The 22,762-nt window shown below is 31.8% G+C and overlaps 1 protein-coding gene and 1 long non-coding RNA gene across 3 annotated transcripts; both read left to right on the top strand.

Moving 5' to 3' along the window:
- Nucleotides 1-444: 444 nt before the first annotated feature.
- On the top strand, nucleotides 445-2,126 carry LOC119371576 (uncharacterized). Its single transcript, XR_005179210.2, has 2 exons — nucleotides 445-749; nucleotides 2,018-2,126. It is a non-coding gene; the product is annotated as an uncharacterized LOC119371576 (long non-coding RNA).
- Nucleotides 2,127-9,755: 7,629 nt separating this feature from the next.
- On the top strand, nucleotides 9,756-16,848 carry LOC105638658 (nucleolar/coiled-body phosphoprotein). 2 transcript variants are annotated; one of them, XM_012222490.4, is made up of 7 exons: nucleotides 9,756-10,181; nucleotides 10,262-10,326; nucleotides 11,319-11,359; nucleotides 11,500-12,377; nucleotides 13,997-14,086; nucleotides 14,176-14,237; nucleotides 16,566-16,848. In XM_012222490.4, exons 1-7 carry the CDS (start codon nucleotides 9,936-9,938, stop codon nucleotides 16,669-16,671), a joined length of 1,488 nt encoding a protein of 495 aa, XP_012077880.1. In that variant the 5' UTR covers nucleotides 9,756-9,935; the 3' UTR covers nucleotides 16,672-16,848. The 2 variants fall into 2 exon arrangements, with proteins under 2 accessions (XP_012077880.1, XP_012077879.1); XM_012222489.4 differs by having other exon boundaries at nucleotides 9,758-10,181; nucleotides 11,497-12,377.
- The last annotated feature ends 5,914 nt before the right edge of the window (nucleotides 16,849-22,762 follow it).

Raw genomic sequence — 22,762 nt, 5'->3', positions numbered from 1 at the left:
TATATTTAGTTAATTATTTTTTTTCTTTGAAATTCTCATATATTCAAATTAAATGAAGTATAAGAATATTTAATTTAAATGAAATAAATTTTACTGAATTGATATTAATATTTTAATTCTATTTGTTAATCTAATTATATTATTCAATTAATTTTTATTAACTATGACTCCATCATAACTTCATTAGTTTTTTTATAGAATAAACACTATTTAATAAAAATTTTATATTTATTATATATTAATTATAATGAAATCTTATTAGTTTAATTGTAACTCCATTAATTAATAAAGAACATTTAATTTTTATTTAAATAGAAAAGAGATTTATAATGAAAAAATTAAATGCACTGTCATCATTTTCATATTTTAACATATTGCTATATAATTATTTAGGCCCTAGAAATTATATATTTATATAGATAGATAATAAAAAAGAGAGAGAAAAACAACCTAAATCTACCCAAGATCCATGTGAACCCATCCCTACTTCCTTTCTTTCTTTCTTTCTTTCTTTGTTTCTTTCTTTTCCATTCTTTCTTTCTTCTCCACGATGCTCTCTCTCTCCTTGTTACCGATAGTTCACTTTGGCCGGAAAAGGAGATGCATCGGTGATAGTTCAAGCCTTTACCACTCTATTTTCTCTCTCTACTCACCGTTGTTGAGCTTCGTAACTTCCTACAGTGGAGTTGCATATTTTTGGTATTGTTTTCCGGTGAGCCAAACAATTTCCGACAGCAAGCTTCAAATAGGTTGGTTTATCTCTACTTTACATCATCTTTAGAGGAAATTTTTGAGCTTGATTAGTGTAGAATAATGAGATTTATTGGGGAGATTTTATTTTAGGTATTAAATTGATAAAAAAATGGGAAAATAATATAAATCAGCTTAGTTGGAAAACATTAATTGTAGAAATGTGATCTACATGAAATTTGGAGCAAAATAAGATAAAAATGGCACAATTATGGTCTACCGGCCCCTCCAACCACCATGGGCTGCGACGATGGCAGCAACCGGTGATGGCTCCGGTGACCAGAGTTCCCAAAAGGCAGAATCTTATCCTCGCATAGGTTACGAATATATAATTAGTTTTGCGATCCAAACTCATTTGACCTTCAAATTGCTATTTGATGCAAATTAAGAAATTAGCTGAAAAGTTGTAGAAAGTTGGCTAAACAAAGTTTAATTCATCTTAAAAAGATATAATCAATTAGCGAGCAAATTAATTATGTTTTGTTAGATTTGTTGATAATTGAATATTTTAGTCTTTTATAGTTAGATTAGTTAGTCATTAAGGTAGACATATTTAAATAGAAGCTTGGATTATATGAGTGGATTAATATAAATAAAATTATTTAATCTTTTTATGAATAAACTAATTATGATTGGTTTATGATATTTATGTCATTGAATGGTAATTTATTATTAACTTAGAATTATTTTAGTGCTTGATATCTGAAATTTAGGGTATGATTATGTTGATATCAAATTATATATTAGTGTAGTGAAATTAATAACTTAGTTAAGGCTAATGGGGGAATATGATTATGTATAACTACTAATATAATGAGATTGAATTAATTATGATGGATACTGATGAGGTTTTGTGAATATCCGGTTTATATATCCTTGAGTAAGATTTATGAACTAATGATAAGTAGTTGGTTATTAGTTATAGAATTTATACTAAATTATATATATGCTTTATATGATAATATGATTGTATTGGTGAATTTAGTTAGATATATAATTAATGTCAATATTGGAATTATAAAATGTTGGATACGGCGGATGGGATTTAATTGGTATGAATCATCTGATGGATGGGCTTTGAAAATTGATTATTGAATTATGATTTTGAACATGTTGTTTAGTCCAGTTTTTAAGGGGAGACTATGTCGAATTTTTGGTAGAATTTTTTTTAGAATAATAGCTATAAAGGGATTAGAATTCTACAAATAAATAGGTAATCAATTATGTTATTAACAAGGTTTCTCTTTATCTTCCTTACTTCTTCTAGATTACATAGGTATTTTCTCAACTCCTCCATAGTAAGGATCTCAATGAAGCTGTATTCTCACCACAGGCAGTGAGTAATAATACATAATATTTTACCAAATTCATGAATACATACTTCATTTTTAAATTCATTTCATTTATTTATTTTCAAGTAAGTTATATATATATATATATATATATATATATATATATATATATATATATATATATATATATATATATATATTGATGTGCATTAGTAAATTCTATGAATAATTGCTTTGTATTTAATGTGATGTGATTGTTCTATGGGAGTTGGGACGATGTGGATCACCTGGGGTGAGAGCACAATCATGGTGAGAATGTCGTCAGTAGGCCGTAAGCGGTGGGAGTGGCACCACCCCCCCCCCTTGTGCACTCCGAATTATGACACGTGTCATGGAAAATATTTTATAAAGAAAAATATCTTATGAAAAAATTTTTTTATCCGATTATGATTTCGTCTGAACAGAGGTTGGCTCCTTGGGTGCACAAGTCACAGGACCTTGGGTGCCTGGTAGTTTACGGGCTTTAGTTCTTGCTGCTAGGATGATCCTTGGTTGGGACTAGGATTGCAAGGTCTCACATGTTTTCCGAGAAGCAAACCACTGCGCTGATAAACTTGCTAATTTAGCTTTTGGTTTTCCTCTACGTCTGCATATGCTTGAGCAACCTCTTGTTGATCTCCTGCCATGGCTCCTTCATGATCTTAGTGGTGTTTCTCATTTGAGGACTGTTGCTAGTTTGTGAGCTTGCTCACCCTCTTTGTTACCAAAAAAAAAAAAAAGCATGTTTGGGGAGAGTATGGTCCTATTAAGGTGATTCCACTGACTAACGACCACTTGGTGTGCATTATGGTTACTATTGTTTGTGAGTGCTATGATTGACATTGCATGAATGGTGGATGCTTAATTAGAGGAGTCTAGGAGCATATCGTGTGAATGCCTAGGTTTGGTATTATATGTTATTATTCATTGAGTTTTATATCACTCCTGCTCCCTTTAAATTTGTCAGGAAACTGAACTCTATTCTACATTTTATCTAAAGCTATGTTCTTCCTTCTTCCATAGAATCATTGAAGTAATTATTAAATTGAACAGTAATTACTATTCAGCTAGGGTTCTCTAATATTTGCAATGGATGTAGATATTCGTAGTTATTATAGGAGTGTTATGTATGAAATAATCATAGTAATTACGAGTAAACTTTATTTTGATTAGTTGAATCTATAGTTGAAAATATGAGTTGAATAATTGACTGGAGCCTAATGAATGAGATTATGATTATACTTTGTGAATGCATGTACTAAAGGTGCAAGAAATTGAACAAATAATAAATAATAAACATATATTTGTATTTGAATTATGGTCTTTGTAACGATTTGGATTGTTATTAGTATATTGGGCACAGTTGAATATTCTTATCGGGCTTATCCTCTTGATTTATATCTATTGGATTAGATGATTGATGAACAATGTTTCAAGGTTACTATGGGTCTCGGTGGCCTTAAGCTACTTGGGCCTTAGTGTCGGTCCGGGCAATAGAGACAGGTCGTGACAGTTACAGATATTAGGAATAAGAATGACTATTCAAAATACTATAGGTTCTAGAAATAGAATCTATTTGTCTTTTTTTTTTTTTTTTTAGATATCGTACAAAGTTGTTTAAATATAGGACTAACTTATATAATATATAAAATGAGAGCAGTTTGCCTCATATGGAAGCCAAGTGTAAGTAGCAAAATTTGTCACTTTGCTGTGTTTTGGATTATAGAATGACAAATGCTAGAAGCATAAAATGGAAAAATGAAAAAAAGTTAAATTTCATGCAAGTATTTTCTTGGCCGTGCATATCAATGCATCTTTTCATTTCTAAGATGGATATTAAAAAATAAATAAATAAATAAATATATATATATATATATATATATAAAATTTTATGCAAATGTTTTATTAACTGTACATATCAACGTGTCTTTTCATTTCTCAAAATGGATATTAAAAAGAGATTAAAAATGTATATACAATTATACATAAATAATACATAATAAGCAACAACAAAGAAGTTATCACAGCTTTAGCACATAAAATGAAAAAATCAGTTATAGATAATGAGTTGTAAATGTAGGCCATTAAATATCAATATTTAATAGCTTAAATTTCAAATATGGAGATCAATGAAAATTGAAAAGTTAGAAAGTTTTGCAACTCTCACATCAAAACCTGTTTTGCAACTCCTAAACATAAAAAATAAAGATTCACTTCTCATAATAATAAACAAAATCAAATACATGGAATGAAGTTATAACGTATATGTTATTATATTTATATATAATATACAATCTAACATCACTAAAGATATATTTTATTAGTTTCACTCATTTTAAAATAAAAATAATAATACATGTATTTGATTTTTTTTTCATTACTATTCCTCTTTTAGTTAGAGGTGAACATTTGGTCAATTCGGTCAATTCGGTCAATCTGAGTTACACTTTTAACCGAAATTTTTGTTTTTTAACCCAATTAATTTCGACCGTTAACCGCATCAAAATTAAAGAAACTAAAATTATAGTAGAGTCGTCCATTTCAAATAACCAAATAGAATCCAAAAGGCATTATGTATGCAGTGTATTGCATGATTATCTCTTTTGCAAACAACTTTTGATATATAGGGATGAAATTGTTTTTTATATAACAGCAACGAAATGTATAGTTAATTATTTTCATTAGCATTTCTTAAGTTGAAAATGGATTTGTTACATCAATATGCCTAATCAACTTACAAAATCAACGTCAAATAGTATTTGATGGCTAGAATTATTTGGGAATAAATTTATGCTGTAAAGTTGTTGAATTTGCATATGTTTATGGGTAGCTCCAACTAGGATGGAAACGGGTCGGTACTCGCTTAAAATGAACCACTCAAACCCAAATCCGATTATGAATTAATTACCTAAACCCGTGCCGAACCCGTTTAGAATTTCATTTTTAATTCCCGAACTCATCCTAAACTCGACTATAATTACCCATTTAAATACCCTAACCCGTATAGCATTAAAAATATTTTTAATTTTTAAAAATAAAAAGTAAATAAAATTATAAAATTATTATTTTGACTTAATAAAAAATAATATAATTATTAAATATAATTATAGCATTAATTATAATTAAAAAATATGTTATATAAAAATTAGTTTTCTTTAAAATAACTATGTTAAATATTTTTTGAATATTTATTAAACAGATAGTGGGTAACTGAGTCCTTGAACTCAATACGTGTAATAAAAATATTATCCGAACTCATTCCAAACTCGTTTATTCATTATTTGAATCTGTTAAAATCGGATCGGATCAGATCAGGTACCCATCGAGTCAGGTAAAATTGTCATCCCTAGCTATAACTGCTAAGTTTTCCATGAGCCGTTATTTTTGCCGAAGGGTTAATCATTATGTAGGAAATTATTGTATATATATTTTCTATCAGTTATTACTAGATTTTACAGGAAAGTAACCAAGTTTGGCTCGTTATGGTTCATGCCATATTTTAAAGCTTTTTTCCAACACAATGTAGGTTATTTTACTGTAATAATTTATTATAATTATAAAATCTATCATAGACTATATCGCCCAATGTTCTACAGTCATCAGCTATGTTAACACAAATGTTGCCTATTAGCCCCGTAATTTCATTGATCTTTTTTTTTTTTTTAATAGTAAGACATTAATTCTCTAATATTTGTTTGTATTAACATCTTAGGTCTTAAGTATTATTGTTTGATGCAAGTCATATTATGCATAACTTTTGCTATTATATATCTTAGTGAAACGCTTTGTAGGATACTTAAGAAGGCACATCTGAGCATTCCAACTTTTTTAGCAAATCTCAATGAGATACAATTTTGCAATGCATTTCATCGTCATTTTAGTATACAATTTTGTTATTTGTGGATGATGTTATAAAATATTATTTCATGCTTTAATATTGGCACATCACGCAGGTTCTAGTTACTTAAAAAAACTTTAGCATATTTTAATTTTGATGTAATATTCTTTTTATTAATTAGCATTATATTCACGTTAATCTCATATGAAATCATATTTTAATATTATAAAAATTTAAAAAAATAAAAATAATTAATACTTAATATTATATAAAATAAACAACGAAAATAAAACAAGCAATAACAATATGCAACACACGTTATAAAAAAAATAGTCATTATAATTTGAGTTTATATTTATATTTGATAATATATTTCATTGATTTTTATAATTAATAATATTATAAATAATTCTAATTATAATATATTTTAATTCGATTAAAAAACCTATTATATTATCACTTCATAAATAACTCAATTAATATTATCACTTTATAATATTTTAATTCAATTAAAAATATTATGAATAATTCTAAATCTATTATCACTTTATTATCTATATATAAATATAGATTATCACTTTATCCTACTACAGTCAAATGTTAAATAAAGATGTAATTGTACTATTACTTAATTTAAAAAATAAATATGATAAATATAATAAGTGACTACCAGGAGTCCTAACGTGCAATGTATATCCTTACATACTAGCTATTACAAAATTGTTTATGATTATTTTAATTTTATTATTAATTTTAAAAAATAAAAAATAAAAAAGTTGATTCAATCGAACTTCAGTCCAACTCCAAGTATCAAAATGATTTGATATCTGGTCGATTTTTTAGATTATATTAAAAAATTTCTAATATATTCTATATTATGTCAAAATTATTACGTCATCCCGCTCTTTTAAAATACACTACTTTTACCCTAGTGTTGGGTTCAAAAAACTATTTAAGGAGGTGCATTGGATTAGGATTGTGTTAGATTTTAAAAGTATTGTTGAATTTGACAGAATTGAAGGATTTCCTAAGATTTTCATATATTTCATTCGAATTCTACACTGAAGTTTATGAAATTTGTGAGACTTTTTTTTATAGATTTTGATTGACTTTGATGAAATTACAATAACTTTTATATATCCAACCAAAATTAATTTTAGGACTTAATTGAACAAATTAAATAATTTTAGAACCCAATTGAAAAATTAAAAAATAATGAGAGACTAAAAAGTAAAATGCGTTATCTTCTCCAAAATCGTTTTTTTTTTCATTAAAACCTTATTGCTGCCGACAGTGAAAGACTTACAATAACCAGTGTCACTGGCATCATCATGTGCTCCCAGAACAGTCGCGATGTGGTTGTAAGACCACATGCTTCTTATCTCTTGATTAAACGACAACCATCTCGTCAAAAAATCTCAGATTTAAATAAATAAATTAATTAATTTAAAACTAAAAAACTAGCAACCATAGCTAGTCAAGACTTGCGCAGTTGCCGGAGTTCGCGCAAGGAGGCTGCACACATCTCTTGTGGCTCACGGAGCCTGGCAGTGCGACCGCAACAATGGCAGACTGTATTCTTCAATTCTTCAACTGTTTCAAAGCTTTTTCAATTTTTTTATTTTATTAAATCATTATTTAATTGAAATCCACCCATAAAAATTTCAAAAAAAAAAAAATCAAATTAATTCTGAAAAATTTGCAGCAGCATCAATATTAATTTTTGTCAAAATATCAAATTCTCATCACATGAATTAATCAATTCGAAACTAATCCAATAATTAATATATTGCTTTACACTATATGAATGGAAGTGATACGGGTATTTTAGGTTATCCATTCCGCCTTGATCAATTTAAAGAGAATATGGATAGTTATAAATTGGTTTGTAACGGATATAGATAGTGAAATTATTACTTGTAATGGATATGTGTAGTAAAATTACTATCCTTGATGAATATGGATAGAGTATGGGTATAGATATTTAGATATCCGTTACTCTTTAACTGCTATATTAAACAGGTTCACTAGTGAGTAACCATGGGTACCATAACCATTATTAGTAAAAAATGTATTTTAAATAAGTTCGAATTTAGATAGTTTAAGATTCGTAGGTACCCTATCCATTTAAGAGGTATTTTAAATGGGTTTTGGACATATACGAGTAGTAAAAAAATTAAACGTGTGACATCCTGGACATCAGGGGGCATCACCTTAGGCGAATCCCACATCGGCTACGGACGAGGTAAACGATCTATACATAAGAGGGGTAGTCTCTAACCTTGGTAGGCGCCTTTTGAGTTGGCAGAGTGGGTGACCCCTGGCTCAAAGGGACAAAACCGTGAGGTGTAGGGACATCCGGGACATTCGGAGACTATGCCAAAGCGGACAATACTTACCAAGGGTACGGCTATGACAATTGGTATCAGAGCCGGCCTCGTTCCTTCTGGCTGGTGGTGGGGCAAACCTCAGCGAGGACGCTGAGTCCCTTAGGGGGGTGAATGTGACATCCTGGACATTAGGAGGCATCACCTTAGGCGAATCCCACATCGGCTACGGACGAGGTAAACGATCTATACATAAGAGGGGTAGTCTCTAACCTTGGTAGGCGCCTTTTGAGTTGGCAGAGTGGGTGACCCCTGGCTCAAAGGGACAAAACCGTGAGGTGTAGGGACATCCGGGGACTTTGCCAAAGCGGACAATACTTACCAAGGGTAGGGCTATGACAAAACGGGTTCGAATAAGGGTACTTAAATGAGTAGTTAAATGGGTGTAGAACAGATACGAGTAGTAAAATTTTAAATGGATACTCATACAAGTAGTTTAAACTTTGCGGAACACGCCCTGCTTCCATCCTTATTGAGAGGTGTATTGGAGTAAGACTCTATTAAATTTTGAAAGATTTTTGAGATCTCTAGATTGGATGATGAGTTTGTGAATGACTTTTTATTCATACTTAACACTCTAAAATCCAATGAAGTCAATAATTTTATAAAATCATCATAAATCAGTAATTTTTTAAATAACATTAAATTTCTATGGACTTTTAAAAAGTTATAATTGAATACCATTAGATTTTTTTATAGATTTTATAAGAGTCTGAATTGAATACCATAAAATTTTAATAGACTTCAAAAAATCCAAATTGAATATCATTGGAATTTTAAATTTTTTTAAAATCTAATAGAATTTTAAACAAATACACCCCCAGTCATTTAATTCATTTTACGACTTTTTGTCATTAAATGTTTTGTGTAAAGATAAGATTATTTTTGTATTTTCCAAAGACATTTAATGGAAAAATATAAAAAAGTGAGTAGAATGACTATTTTGTTAATGAAGGCAAACATTAAAGATAAAAGTATTGTATTTTTTAAAAAGTAAGAACACGATGATTAATTTTGACATATTATAGAGATAAAGTAGTAATTTCATTTAGAAAAAAGGGCTCAATTTGTTTCTCCATTTTTCAAATAAAAATAATTTTTAATTAATAAAATTTTTTAAAAAGTTTAAACTTCGAAAAATAAAAAATTATTTAAAACAAATACAACAATTACAAAAAAATTAAACTGTAACTAAGGAAAATATTTTATTCAAAAATTACAAAATTAAAAATATTGATCATATTCAATATTTAGTTTGAAAAATTTTCTTATTTTTTGTTTAATTATTTTTTAATTATATTTAATTTAAATCAAAAATTTTATTTTGATAAAAGTTGAACTTTTCTTAAAACTAGGTTTTCATTTTTTTTGCTGTAGTGCACGAGATAGATTTTATAAAACAAAGTTTATTTTGAGCAAGTATTGTGTCGAAGTAGAGGACGAAATTGACCTTATTCCTTTCCTTTATATAAGATTGGGGGGAAACACACAGAAAATCTTTGCAAAACCCTGGGAGTTTAGCTAGGAGGGTTTTATTTGTTGCTTCGGCGGTGAAAGATCTCGTCCGTGTCCCTCTGTCTGTGTGTGTCTTCCTATCTCGTTTATGTATAAATAGTTATTAATTTTTATATGCCAAAAGCCCAGATCGCAGGGACAGTAAACTTAAACCCTAGCCTTTTAGCATTTAGGCCTCGCCAAGTCGTTTTACTCTGTAAGCGTCCAAGCATGAAGCAAAACGACGGCACTAACAACAACAAAACCCTAATTCTGAAGCCCGAGCAGAAAGCTCTTCTCTTTCACTCCATAGCCAAGTATCTTGAATGCAGTGGCTTTTCCAAAACTCTTAAGAAGTTTCGTTCAGAAGCCAAACTCGAGGTCTCACGCTTTTTCTCTCTTAGTTTGTTTGGCTTGTTATAAAATTTTCTTTTGGCTTAATCCATTTTCTGTCTATGCAGAAAGATGATTTGGAGAATTCCTCATTTGATTTGGAAGAGATGTTCTGCAAGTTTTTGGAAATGGGGTATGAAGTCAACAAATTTCTTTTTTGCATATTGTCCATTGAGCTTGTAATTTGGAATATATTGTATTTGATTAAGGGTCTGTTTTGTTTTGTGATAAAAAACTTGTTTGTCAGAAGTATTTAGAAATTATCTTATCGTTTGTTGTTGGTTTCAATACACGTCTTTCAAGATGTAAGAATGAAATTGTTTGAACCTCTAACAATCTGTTTGGTTGGAGGTGAATGAGGGGTATATAAGGGAAGAATGAGGTTGAACAAGGGCAAATCTCAAATTTTGCTACAACCCAAATTGGCATGTAAGCGATGAGAGGAGGTAACTAAGTTTTTTTGTACTAACTAAGCATTTTGTACTACTTTTAATTATTTACCCCTCTTTTCCCCTCTTCCCAAACACAAAGAATATGCATTATCTCTCTTTACCTTTCAATTAGTTCACTCCTTCCACTCCTCTCCAAACATAGATATTATTTTATTATTACTCTCCTTACCCTTCCCTCACCCATCCAAACAGAGTGTAAAAAGCTTTTTATTTATTTATTTATTATTTTTTTTTATTGTGAAATTTGATAAATACTTGTGCAACAAATGGAACATTATGACTGTGAGAGATGGTGTTGGCATCTGATTAATGGATGCGTGTGTTTGTGGTTTCCTTACAAGTTTTCTTTGTCACTGTTAACATTTTCAGCAATAAAATGTTTTCGGAGAAAATGTTTTCTATGACCCAAATAGGAGTCTCATGTTTTAGATGTTTTGGTATGGCTTTGCTTTGTTTGCAGTTGGCAAGGTCCTTGAAGATGATATTCTTCTTTTGGACATCATTGGACAGAATTCCTACAGTTTTTGTCTCGGTTTTAAATACTTTATAAATGTCTAGTGTTAACAAATTTCCTAAATTTCAAATCTTTTTGTTTCCTCTACATATTGAGTTAGCATTAAGTTAAAATTTTACTTATACATTCTCATGGTGGATGATTTTCTGTATTTCGCAGTAATCAAGTCAGCAAAAACTTCAAGAGCGAGAAGGTGCAAGGTGTGTTTAATCGTGGATTTCCCTTTTTTTTTTTTTTGCCTGTCTTTTTCCCAATGTTCTCTCATAGTAAACTTAATTTGTATGATGAATTTTCTAAAGCTATTCCATATCCTGATTCTATTGAACTGCATAATTAGAAGCTGACATCATTTCTGGAAGAGGTGGAGAGGATGACAGAAAGAAAAAGAACAGTGATAAGAGTACTAGTGGTAAACCTATTGGTTCTAATAATGATGATGAGGTCATGATGCAAGATTCAGTACCTATAGGTGTAAAATCTAAAGACAAAAGGAAAGGCAAAAAAAATTCAAGTTCTCTTGAACAAGAAGAACAAGTCAGCACAAAGGCTTTGCATGACCCTGCTGATGTTGCAAAATGGAAGGACAAAAAGAAGAAATGCAACTTAAATGTTGAATCTCTTACCAATAACAATATACATAATCCATCAGAATCACTGTGTGGAACAACTGAAGAAAACACTAAGAACGTAGTGTTTGTAGAGGGCAAAAAAGTAACTGACTCTGTGACAGATAATAAATCAAAGGATAAGAAAAGGAAGAAAGACAAGCTGTCTTCCGATCATGTTGATGATAAAGAAAAAACAAATAATATTGATTCTACAAAAGATGATTTAAGGACTCCAAAGGAGCATTTAACTGACAAAGAGAGTAAAGGTTCCAAAAAAAGAAAAAGAATGGCTTCTGAAGAAGATGCTGTTCAAGCTGCTGATGCAAAGCAACTTGAAGAATCCAAACATAGAAGGACAGAAGAATCTAAACGAAGAAAGACTGAAGGTTCCAAGGAACCAAAGATAAGTGAGCAATCTACAGAGTTAAATTCTGCCAGCAGAACTGAAGAAAAAGGTCAGAAAGAAGAAAGCAGCCAAGTTGGTTTTGTTGAGTCCCAAAAAAGATCATCTAAACAGATTAATGGGCAGTCAAATGGGATCCTTGAGGAAAATGGGGAGAAATCAGCCTCGCAGAAAACCATAAAAAGGCAACAGAATGGTTCGGCTGAGGTATGGGTTTTAACACTTGAGCCAAGACTCTACTTTGATTCTATTACTTTATCACAAATAAGTTCTGAAACGAAGCTCTCTAAATACCAAATTGACCCTGCATATATAGCTTATTCTCTGATTATGATCTTACCAGGTTCCTTGAACATTGAATATTACCTCCAGTGGTCCACCTATCTTTTCATGCATCAGTAGTTAAGATTTAGAAATAAGGACCATGTGTTGTAAATGATTCCCTTTGCTGCATCTGTTTTCTTTTTTCTTTTTAAATGAGCAGCATAGAGAAAGAGGATGAATTTTATTTACCCAGCAATCTCCTTGAATTTTTTTATAAAAGTATGCAATTCGAGGATGAAAAGGAATTTGATTCCTCGATTGTAGGGCTTGCTAATAGATGTTTTGTCTAGACAAGTATTAGTTTTACATTTGTCATTATACAATCTAATACTTTTCCTTTTCCTAGTTTGCTCAGAGAAAGAGATGTTGTATCTAGAGCCTAGGATCTCTTTATAGAGATCACTTTTGAGTTTTTCCTTTTACTTTTGTTGTTCTGATTTTTATGATCATAGAAGCTATAAATCATTTTGACTAATATATCCACCAATTGATCTTTGAAAATTGGACTACTTCTTGCATTGGCCTTATGTACATTGATTACTATATGTGGATGTGAATGGGAAAATGACATCTTGTGAGGATGAGATAGGGAAATAGAGATAAGAATTCTTGTATGACACAAATATGCACATGAGCACTTTGGAGGCAGTTGAAGCCCCAAAGGTGTTGCTGGAGAATTAATATTGGTTTCTCAGTGATTTCCTGGGTGATATCAAACTGCAAATTCTTGCTTTAGTAGTTAAAAGAAATTTTAATAAGAAGGCATACAAACTTCACCTATCTGTAACTGGACATTTACAAGATTAATACACTAACAATACAAAGTTGATATTAGATGCTTAACATATCCAGTTCTTATACTTCTTGTATGCATAAATTTTGACATGCTCACATTGATGATTAATGAATGAAATTTATACAATATTTTTTTTAGGTGTCTAATGTACACGCAAACTTGCTATGACATGAGAATTATTGTACTGGAATTTTAATAGGAAGGCTTACAAACTTCACCTATCTGTAACTGGACATTTACAAGATTAATACACTAACAATTCAAAGTTGATATTAGATGCTTAACATATCTAGATCTTATACTTCTTGTATGCATAAATTTTGACATGCTCACATTGATGATTAATGAATGAAATTTATACAATATTTTGTTTAGGTGTCTAACGTACATGCAAACTTGCTATGGCATGAGAATTATGTACTGGGATCTACCAAAATTTTGTTTCAGTGTAGTTGAATTTGGATAGCTCTTCTAGGGGCTTGTGGGAAATAAGTTCATCAAGTTTTGCATGATTGTATCCTGTTCATGATTTTATAGGACAGCTTAATTAAGGAGGATTTATGCACACCCTTTGCTCTTTCTATCTCCTATCTATAATTCCTTTTCATGAATATGTTTTCCTGTTGTGTTGGTAGCATTTGTAATTCTGTTCATGAGTATCATTGATTCTATGAGTCCACTTACAACTGGAATTATGTCATTACAGCCAAAGACAGTTAAGTATTTTCAGAGAGTAAAAGTGGATGAAGTGGTTTTCTCTGATGGAAGGCTTAAAGATAATTCATATTGGGCAAAGGTTTGTTTCATACCTATTTTTTAAGTTCTCTTCATCTGAGTTTTCTATGTTTATATCATTTCCTTCAAGTTTTTAAGTTCTCTTTGCAGGATGGTGCTGAGAGTGGTTATGGTGCAAAGGCCCAAGAAGTTCTTGGGCAAGTTAGAGGAAGGTACATTTTGTAGTAAAGGCTTTTGTTTTTCATGATACCTTGAGATGCAGGCACAGAGAATAAAATCTAGATGTTTATGCTGTTTTGATATAACCTCATTGCCCATGAGAATCAGAAAAGGAATCAAATTAGTTATATAAAGGTCCACTTGAAATTTTTTGGCATGGTGGTTAAAGTCATCCTAGGATGATGTGGCAAATTATGCAGTTATTATATCATGTCAAACTGCTCTTTTCAAGGAACCTGTAATCATGTAGTCCATAAAAAAGGAGTTATTTTGTTTTAATTCGTAGGTTTTAATTTTAAATAAAATAGATTTTTCTGATGACTTTTTTTTTTTTTGGTAGAAGTATCCTGTGGACTCCTAGTTTGTTTTCTTTGAAATTTAGGAAGACAGGGTTTTGGTATTGTTTAACAATTTATTTTTTTGTCAGAAAATTTTCCTATCGGAATTTTCTCACTTTGTATTAACTGTTTATTAAGTATTTTTTTTCCATGTGAGATCACGAATCTTAATAGGAAAAATGGAATCTCTAGAAAAACTCTGTTTATATAGTTCTTTTGCTTAGGCTTCTGGATTTGGATTTCTGAGCTTTTTCATTTGGTTGGAAGGTCATATGTGAAGCTTGTATTTTGCTTATCTCCTGTGAACTTTTTAATTCTCTTCCATCTTCTTTTTCTCCCTTCTGCTGCCAGAAATTCCAGAAGCTTCTTCTTTCTTGGATGCTTTTATGACCCAGTTCTTACCCTTTTTTTTTTTTTTTTTTTTTTTTTTTTTTTTTTTTCTAAATTCTGATTCCTAATTTTACTATCTTATTAGATTGGAATTTACCCCTTATTTTTGTGCATTATAAAGTTCTTCAATATTTTATTATCTATAACTCTGGCTGATTATAAGGTTTGATTTTCAAATGGTTATCATGCAACAATTTTCCATGTCTGAAGGTGTATGCTCTATGAAATTAGTATCTTATTTTATCTTTTTGTTGGATTCAACTCTATTGAGTTTGATTGGCTGGGCCTAGAATTGTGCATTGGCTGGTAGGTTTGGTTGAAAATTCACCGATAGCTAAAAAATATAAATTTCCTGTAATATATAATTGAACTGAATTCAGACTGGAGAATAAACCCAATGAACTTTCAGTTTGATCCTTATTTTAGTATTGGGCTTCTTTTTTTTTTTTTTTTAATTTTTTTTTTTTTTAAAGCGCTTGATTAGTCAATAACTGACAGTCTTAATAACTAACATCCGCTGTGAAAGTGATATTTAATAACCTGGATTCACTTCAATAAACTAGCTTGTGACCTTGTGATCTAGATGTCCACTTTGATGATGGAAACAAAATGTGCCAAAAGAAGCCTGGTGTAACCTTATCCTAAGTGGGCAAAAACTTGAGGTGGTAACCATGAGTCAAATCCTTTTCTCCTCATTTTCTTATATGCTTATTTGCATCTGAACTTCTACCAGCATAGGGACAGTAGTTCTTGATAGCATATTTTCAAGCAATTGTAAGAGTAGAGAAACAGGGTAATGAAGTAAGAAACTGAGTTCTATTTCTGAGAAAAGGAAAAAGAGTAGGGGTTTCCTGATATAAAGGCAAAATTGGGATTGAATTGAACTGAATAAATTGGAAGGCCCCAAAATTTAAACTGAAACATTCCAAAATAACCAATGTGTTATTTCTCAGGTATTCTGGTTTGAACTGAATAATGTTCACCTCTAGCTGTAATTAGGGATCTAATTTGTAAATTCAGTGCTGTTCAGCTGTTTTAGTGCTTATTCTGTTTTTCTTGTGTTCAACGTTTTTGCTATTGGTTTTTATTTTGGGTATTCTAGCAAAAGTGTGAAATTTTATCATAAAACAATTTCTCCAGCCCATCCCCCATTTTACGCATCAGTCATATTTAGTTCTAATATTAGATATTGTAGGAGTCAAATATCATGCAAGATCGTGGTTGTTCCTTGCCCTTCTTATGTGTATGTGTATCAATTTGTTTGGAACTATGAGATGCAACTAATACTGTCAAAACAGTAGCTTATGCTGATACTATATTGAAAAACAAGGTGCATTAAAATGAGATTAAGATCAGATTATACCTTCAGCATATCACAACCTCTGCATGATGGAAAGTTCCCTGTTCTCTTCTGTGTTTGACTCAAGAAATCATTGGCTATAATATCTCTGGCATGTTATGCATATAAAAGTATGTGGTCAAGCATCAGGTACTAATCAGTATTAAGAAAGCATATGATCATTTTCAACTATTATTATATGCACTGATATTTTTTATTTGTCATTTTCTGCACTATCTTTCAATCTTCCCCAGGGATTTTAGGCATGAAAAGACAAAGAAGAAGCGGGGGACATACAGAGGAGGACAGATTGATTTGCATTCTCATTCTGTTAAGTTCAACTATTCGGATGATGAATGATTGGAGACCTCCTTTCGGCTGATTTTTTTGTTGTCATGGATGAATATGGTAATTTTTTGCAATACAAATTTTTGCCTATTGGGTTTTGTATTTTTTTGTCAATGTGACGACCTTTTCCCATTATTAAAAAGAACTTTTCAGTCAACTGATTTGTTTATGACATAATTTTGTCTTTCAGATTTGTTGTGGTTACACTACTTCCTCTGTCTCCCTCTCTTTCTCGATATGGATAAATTGTTTTTCTTGTCCCATCTTCTTTGGTCTTATGACGTCTTAATCAATAATTTATTCTGATTATTTCTCATCACCGTGTTAAGTTAAATAAATGGGTGCCAGCGGAATCATATTATTATCAAAAAGGAAAACTGTGTTTGAATTAAGTTGGATGTGGCTTTGAGCAAGTTACAAGTTCTTTTGGCACCAAGACTTGAAAAGGAAAACTGTGTTTGAATTAAGTTGGTTGTGGCTTTGAGCGAGTTACAAGTTCTTTTGGCACCAAGACTTGAAAAGGAAAACTGTGTTTGAGTTAAGTTGGTTGGTGGATCTGAGCAAGTTACAAGTTCTTTTGGCGCCACGACTTGACGCAATTCCTTTAACCTTTCTCCACCCAAAAATAGATTAGGGTAAAAGTCAAGTTTGGATGTATATCTCAGTGGCTGTCTTTTCTCTTGCTAATCAGTTTAACTGCGTCAGTAACATAAGCAGCTGTCCTTCATTTTAATTGATTAAACGGTGGAAAATCTGATTGTTGACCTTTTCAACATCTGTTTCCTTCCATTTATACATGCATGTCATTTTATATTGTTTCTTTTCTGAAAATGATTTTGTTAGATTTCAGTATTTTTTTCTTAATATGATTTACGGTACATGTTTATATATCTCCTCTGTTTCTTACCAATAAAGGATATTAAATTTTTATTTTGGCTTAGTACATAATGGACACATGAATAAGAAAAGTTCTAGAGGCATTCTCTACTTTTTAGTTTAGTGCATTAAACTCTTTTATTAATTAAATTTCATCTATTGAACATCTACTTTTTAGTTTAGTGCATTAAAGTCTTTTATTAATTAAATTTCATCAATTGAACATTTAAATCTATAAAATTATATTTATTGAATATAATTTTTGCACTTTTTTTTTATTAGATGTATATGCAATAAGTGAAACACAGTGCTTAATTATTGAACGAGAAATTTAGGTGCAATTTTTAAGGTTTTTTTTAAATATTTTTATTAGTTTGTCAATAAGAATAAAATGATCCATTGATGGAGTTTACACTAATATTTACAACTTGCCACTGGCATATATTGCACATCTATTTCAAAATTTTCATCTATGTCCTCACTGTAACATTTTTCGCCTATTCTCGGAGGATTAGATGATCGATGACATATTTGTTGTCGGAGGCACCAATCTAGTATACATATTAAACTTATATCTGTAGCACCAATCTAGTATACATATTAAGCTTATACCTACAGATATGAACTAGTTGTTTTATAAATATCACAAGTCTAACAAATCCGATATTTTTACCTAGAAAAATAATTTGGAAAATTCTGCGGAAAAAGTGTAAAAGTTTCTCCTAAAAACTAAATTTAGCTAAAATCTTGTGAAGCAAAAGCACTTCTATTTCACAATCCTCAACAACTATCCATCAAACTCCAATATCAATCTCGATCATTCAACTTCAATATAAATTCAACATCGTAATCATCAATACTCACATATTTCTCATAAACATTTATGCATAAATAACTTAAATTTCAATTCTATAACTTAAGCATAGATAGCTCCTTGAATTCTAAATCTCACACAAACTTTTAAAACATATCCTCATACATAAGCTCCAAATAAAATACATACTCCAAATATCATTTAGGTATACATGCCATAATCCAAATATATAATTCGACATAACTAAAACTACCAAAATGGGTTCTTCTGCTTTGATGCTGATCTTGATCTATTACCAGTATCCTTGGTCTACAACTGCGTGTAATAAATATCGATGAGCTGAGTATAAAACTTAGTAATCCTCATAAATCTCAAACATCCAATGTTGCGATGACAACATATAATCATTTGCATATTCATGCATCCATACTCATAGTCATATAATCATTTAAGATACTAAACATGCATAATTAAACACTTAATATGTAATCATACATTCTCATATATCATCATTTAAAAGCATATTTGTACCTTTATAGACTAAAAGCACATGATATTAATTTATAAAGCATAAAACACTTAAATAACATGAATCCAAATATATAAGTTATAAATAAAAGATATAGACTTAAAAAAACATATATTATTTAATAATATCTTTTAAGTCATTTTTCTTTCCTTTTTAACTTGTGAAGCTCAGAATAAGAAGCAGATGAGATTAGCAGAACAAAAAGGGCTATAAAAGCCAATTAGAAGCAGAGGGCTATAAATAGCCAAACAAAAATAGAGAGCTTAAAAGCCTACGGAAGTAGATAGAATGTGTTCGTTTATACAGAGGGCACCCACATGCCAAGCACATGATCATATCTATATCCATATAATCAGAGTTGCATTAATATGCAGAGCATGCGCAAAAACATAATAAATCTCAATCACACATTAAATTTACACCAAATAATGTAAGAGCCCAAAATCTTACTTTCTTTCTTCATGTTATATAATCTCTCATAAAACTTTACTTTCATAATCTATACATACTTATATAAAGAAATCTTAACTTAAAACTCATCAAAGCCATAAGGCATAAGTTTTAACATGAAAATTTTATCATAGGAAAAAGCATAGCATGAATGTGAAATTAATCAAATAATCATTCTTACTCATTTAATTCAACTAAAGCAGTAATTACACACCCAGAGGCATAATTACATTTTAAGCATGCATAACCTTATATAAATTTTGAAAGTTTCACATTTTCTTGTCATAGTGGAACTCAGAACATCTTTGGCCAAGGCAGCTGGGTTAGATAGAGCTTCAGAAGGAGGAGAGGGATACTGTCTTCCACTCCTAGTAATGACGTTAATTTCCTCCAATACATCATTTAAGTCAATGACATAGCATGTGTCACCATGAATGGGTTGAATGAGGGAAACTAGGTCAGTGTCTGTTTCCTGGTGGATCATGTGGATGTTTGTTTGGTGATGTGGTAGAGGGTTGGTGTTTATGTTTGGTCGAGGTCGAAATGGTAGGATGTGTCCACTCTCCACAAGATCCCGTATCTGATGCCTTAGAGTTTTACAGTCATCTATCTTGTGACTTGCCTTTTGATGGAAGGCATAGTAAGCATTCACATTATAGTTCTTGGGAACTGGGTTTGGTGGTGGTCTTGGCTGAAGAGGCTGAATGAGTTTGTCTTCCATAACTTTCTGGTAGATGAAGGACAAAGGAACTCCCAATTTAGTAAAGGCATGCCTGTCAGTTCTAGCAATCGGTCTGGGAGGATAGGGTGGAACTTGTTGGTGGCTGATCAGATTAGCCACTTCATTGCCTTTTTGATTGGCAAGAGAAACTGCATGGTAACTTAGTTGGGGCTTTCTATACTTAGATCTAGAAGCTTGGTCATCCTTGATTTGGCGTGACTAGATAAGGTCTTCAATCTTACTAATAGTAGCAATTAAGGCCCAAAAATTTAGTAAATATTGGGTCCTTAATAAATTCTGGTAGGAGGGAAAGAGGTTCTTGGCAATGATGTAAATTTGCTCTTGCTCTGTCGGCCTGTTGAGCATTTGTGAGGCTTTACCTCTCCACCTTGTGAGGAACGAGGAGATAGATTCTTTGTCACCTTGCTTGGAGGTCTCAAGGGCTCACCTTCAAATATCCACTTCAATATTATAGTGGTATTATTGGTTGAAGGCATTGGAAATTTCATCCCAAGTCCTCTTCTTGTTATTGTCTAGTCCATCATCTTTTTAACCTCAAGTGAGGCATGTTCCTCTTCAGTTTGGTTTGGAGGCACGGTGATATTAGAGGTAGCAACACCCTCAAGAGTTGGCCCATTGGCAATCTAGTTGCCAATAGGTGGGATAAAATGCTGCTGAGAGTTTTGTTCATTAGATCTCCAACTTGGTTAGGAGGTGTGGGGCCATTCTGGCTGGCATTCATCAAAGTCCTAACTTCCCCAGGTATAGTCTCCCTCTGAGCAGTTATAGTATTCTGGAGGTGGTTCTATTGTTCATTAAGCATAGCCCGAAAGCGGTTCTCTTATTCCCAAAGCATTTCATTCATCATCTCTCTCAAATTGGAGCCGGTGTGGAAGCCATACTTGTTCTCTGAAAGAAACAGACAAAAGGAAGGATTAGTGTTTTGCTTTGGCCAGGTTTAAAGCATGCAATATCAAGTTTAGTTATTTTTGATACTGAGGTCGGTGTTTGAAGTTCCTTAGTAGTTTGGTTAGTGTTTGAGGCTATGATGGTAATTTGGGCAGGATCCCCTCAGTTTGTAGTGCTTAGGTCCAATCTAAAGCTTCTGGTGCTTGGTTGAGGCTTTTGGTAGTTTGGGCAGGATGCCCTTAGTTTGCAGTACTTAGGTTTGATTTAAGGCTTTTGGTGATTGAGGGTGCTCGGTCTAGGATTTTTGGTATGCACAGGTCGGCATTTAAGGCTTTGATGGTTGATGATGCTCGGTTTTGAGGTTTTTGATAATTTAGCAGTGCTCAGGTTGGTGTTTGAGGCTTTAGGTCGGGACGTTGCCTCCAGTTTAGGTACTTAGGTTAGTGTTTATGGCTTTTTGGAATGCTCAGGTCGACATTTAAGCCTTTGGTTATTGTTTAGTCGAGCAAATCTCTTCGGACAGGGTTTTGTGTTTATGTTAACCACAGGATGGTATTTAGGTGACCACCGGTTGGTATTTAGGTTGACCAAGGGTTTGAGTTGACCACAGATTTAGTGTTTAGGTTGATTATAGGATGGTGTTTAGGTTGACCACGGGTTTTGGTTCACCTTGGTTTTAGTGTTTAGGGATTTCTTAGTCCATGAGGTGTAATGCTTGAATGCATGGATGTCGTGCCAAAAACGGTTTTATGATTTTTGGTGCATACAACCTAGAGTCAGGTTCCAGGGTCATTACAACATTTTGAGTGTCGGATGGACCAAGCTTGATAGGTATTAGGTGCTGGACGGACCAGGTTTAATTGATAAAGTTTTGAGTTTAGTATTATATCTTAGGTAGATGTTGAAAGTCGGGTGGTGCAAGTGTACGGTTACGGAACTCCACAATGTAAAACGATCAAAGAGATCAAGTCTTTCTCCAAAATTAAGCAAAGGATGGATACGAGGACCCGGTTTGATCTTATAATAACTAATGAATTTAATTAATTAAGTAGCTTTGGTCCAAGGAGGATCAAAGTGTAAGTGAAAATCAAAAGGATTGACTTTTGAGTACCAAGTTGGATTTTAGGCTTGATAAGGAAAAGAGCAAAAATCGAACTTTAAGGCCTTAGAATTGTTCCCACAAGGGAAATGATAGCATTCAATCTTGAAATGCACTTGATCAAGCCACAAGAGATGCCTAAAAATGAGGATGAGTGTTAAATTTATAGGGTTTAGCTCCCCTTGGATCGGTACCAATGGGCTCTCTACCAGTACAAGAGGGCCTGACGCTAATACCAATTGGCTTGGTACTTAGCTGCCCAATCAACACCGGCGCTGCGGTTACTGGTACATGCAACAGGCTAATCGGTACCGATGGAGTAGAAATGATGTTATTGCCCTTTTTGTTTGATTTCTATGTTTTTTTTTGCTTCTAGAGGCCGATTCACATTCCCAATGGTGTCCGATCAAGTTGATTCTCGAGCCTTTGTAACTGTGATGGAAATTCCTACATCCTAGTGCTGAAATCAGGGTCAACATATTATTATTATTAGATATGTTTATTTGACTAAATTAAAACGCCATGTAGTCTATTGGATCATTTCAAAAAAAAAAAAAAAAAGCGGTTATTTCCTACATTATATTAATTATAGGCATCTATATGGTTAATAATTTTAATAGAATTAATTATGCTCATGATATAAAAAAGTTATGTAATATTATATATATAGTCATGACTAAGGATATTTTAGAATTTTCAATTAAA

Source organism: Jatropha curcas, chromosome 8 (assembly GCF_041381405.1).
Source record: "Jatropha curcas cultivar XTBG-Jc1 chromosome 8, XTBG_Jcur_1.0, whole genome shotgun sequence".
Lineage (NCBI taxonomy): Eukaryota > Viridiplantae > Streptophyta > Magnoliopsida > Malpighiales > Euphorbiaceae > Jatropha > Jatropha curcas.
This window is presented reverse-complemented; position numbering and strand designations above follow the sequence as displayed.

Coding starts and splice junctions, on each gene's coding strand:
- LOC105638658 (XM_012222489.4), top strand. CDS start 9,936: ATGCCAAAAGCCCAGATCGCAGGGACAGTAAACTTAAACCCTAGCCTT. Junction 12,378..13,996: donor AACAGAATGGTTCGGCTGAG/GTATGGGTTTTA, acceptor ATGTCATTACAG/CCAAAGACAGTTAAGTATTT. Junction 14,087..14,175: donor ATAATTCATATTGGGCAAAG/GTTTGTTTCATA, acceptor TTCTCTTTGCAG/GATGGTGCTGAGAGTGGTTA.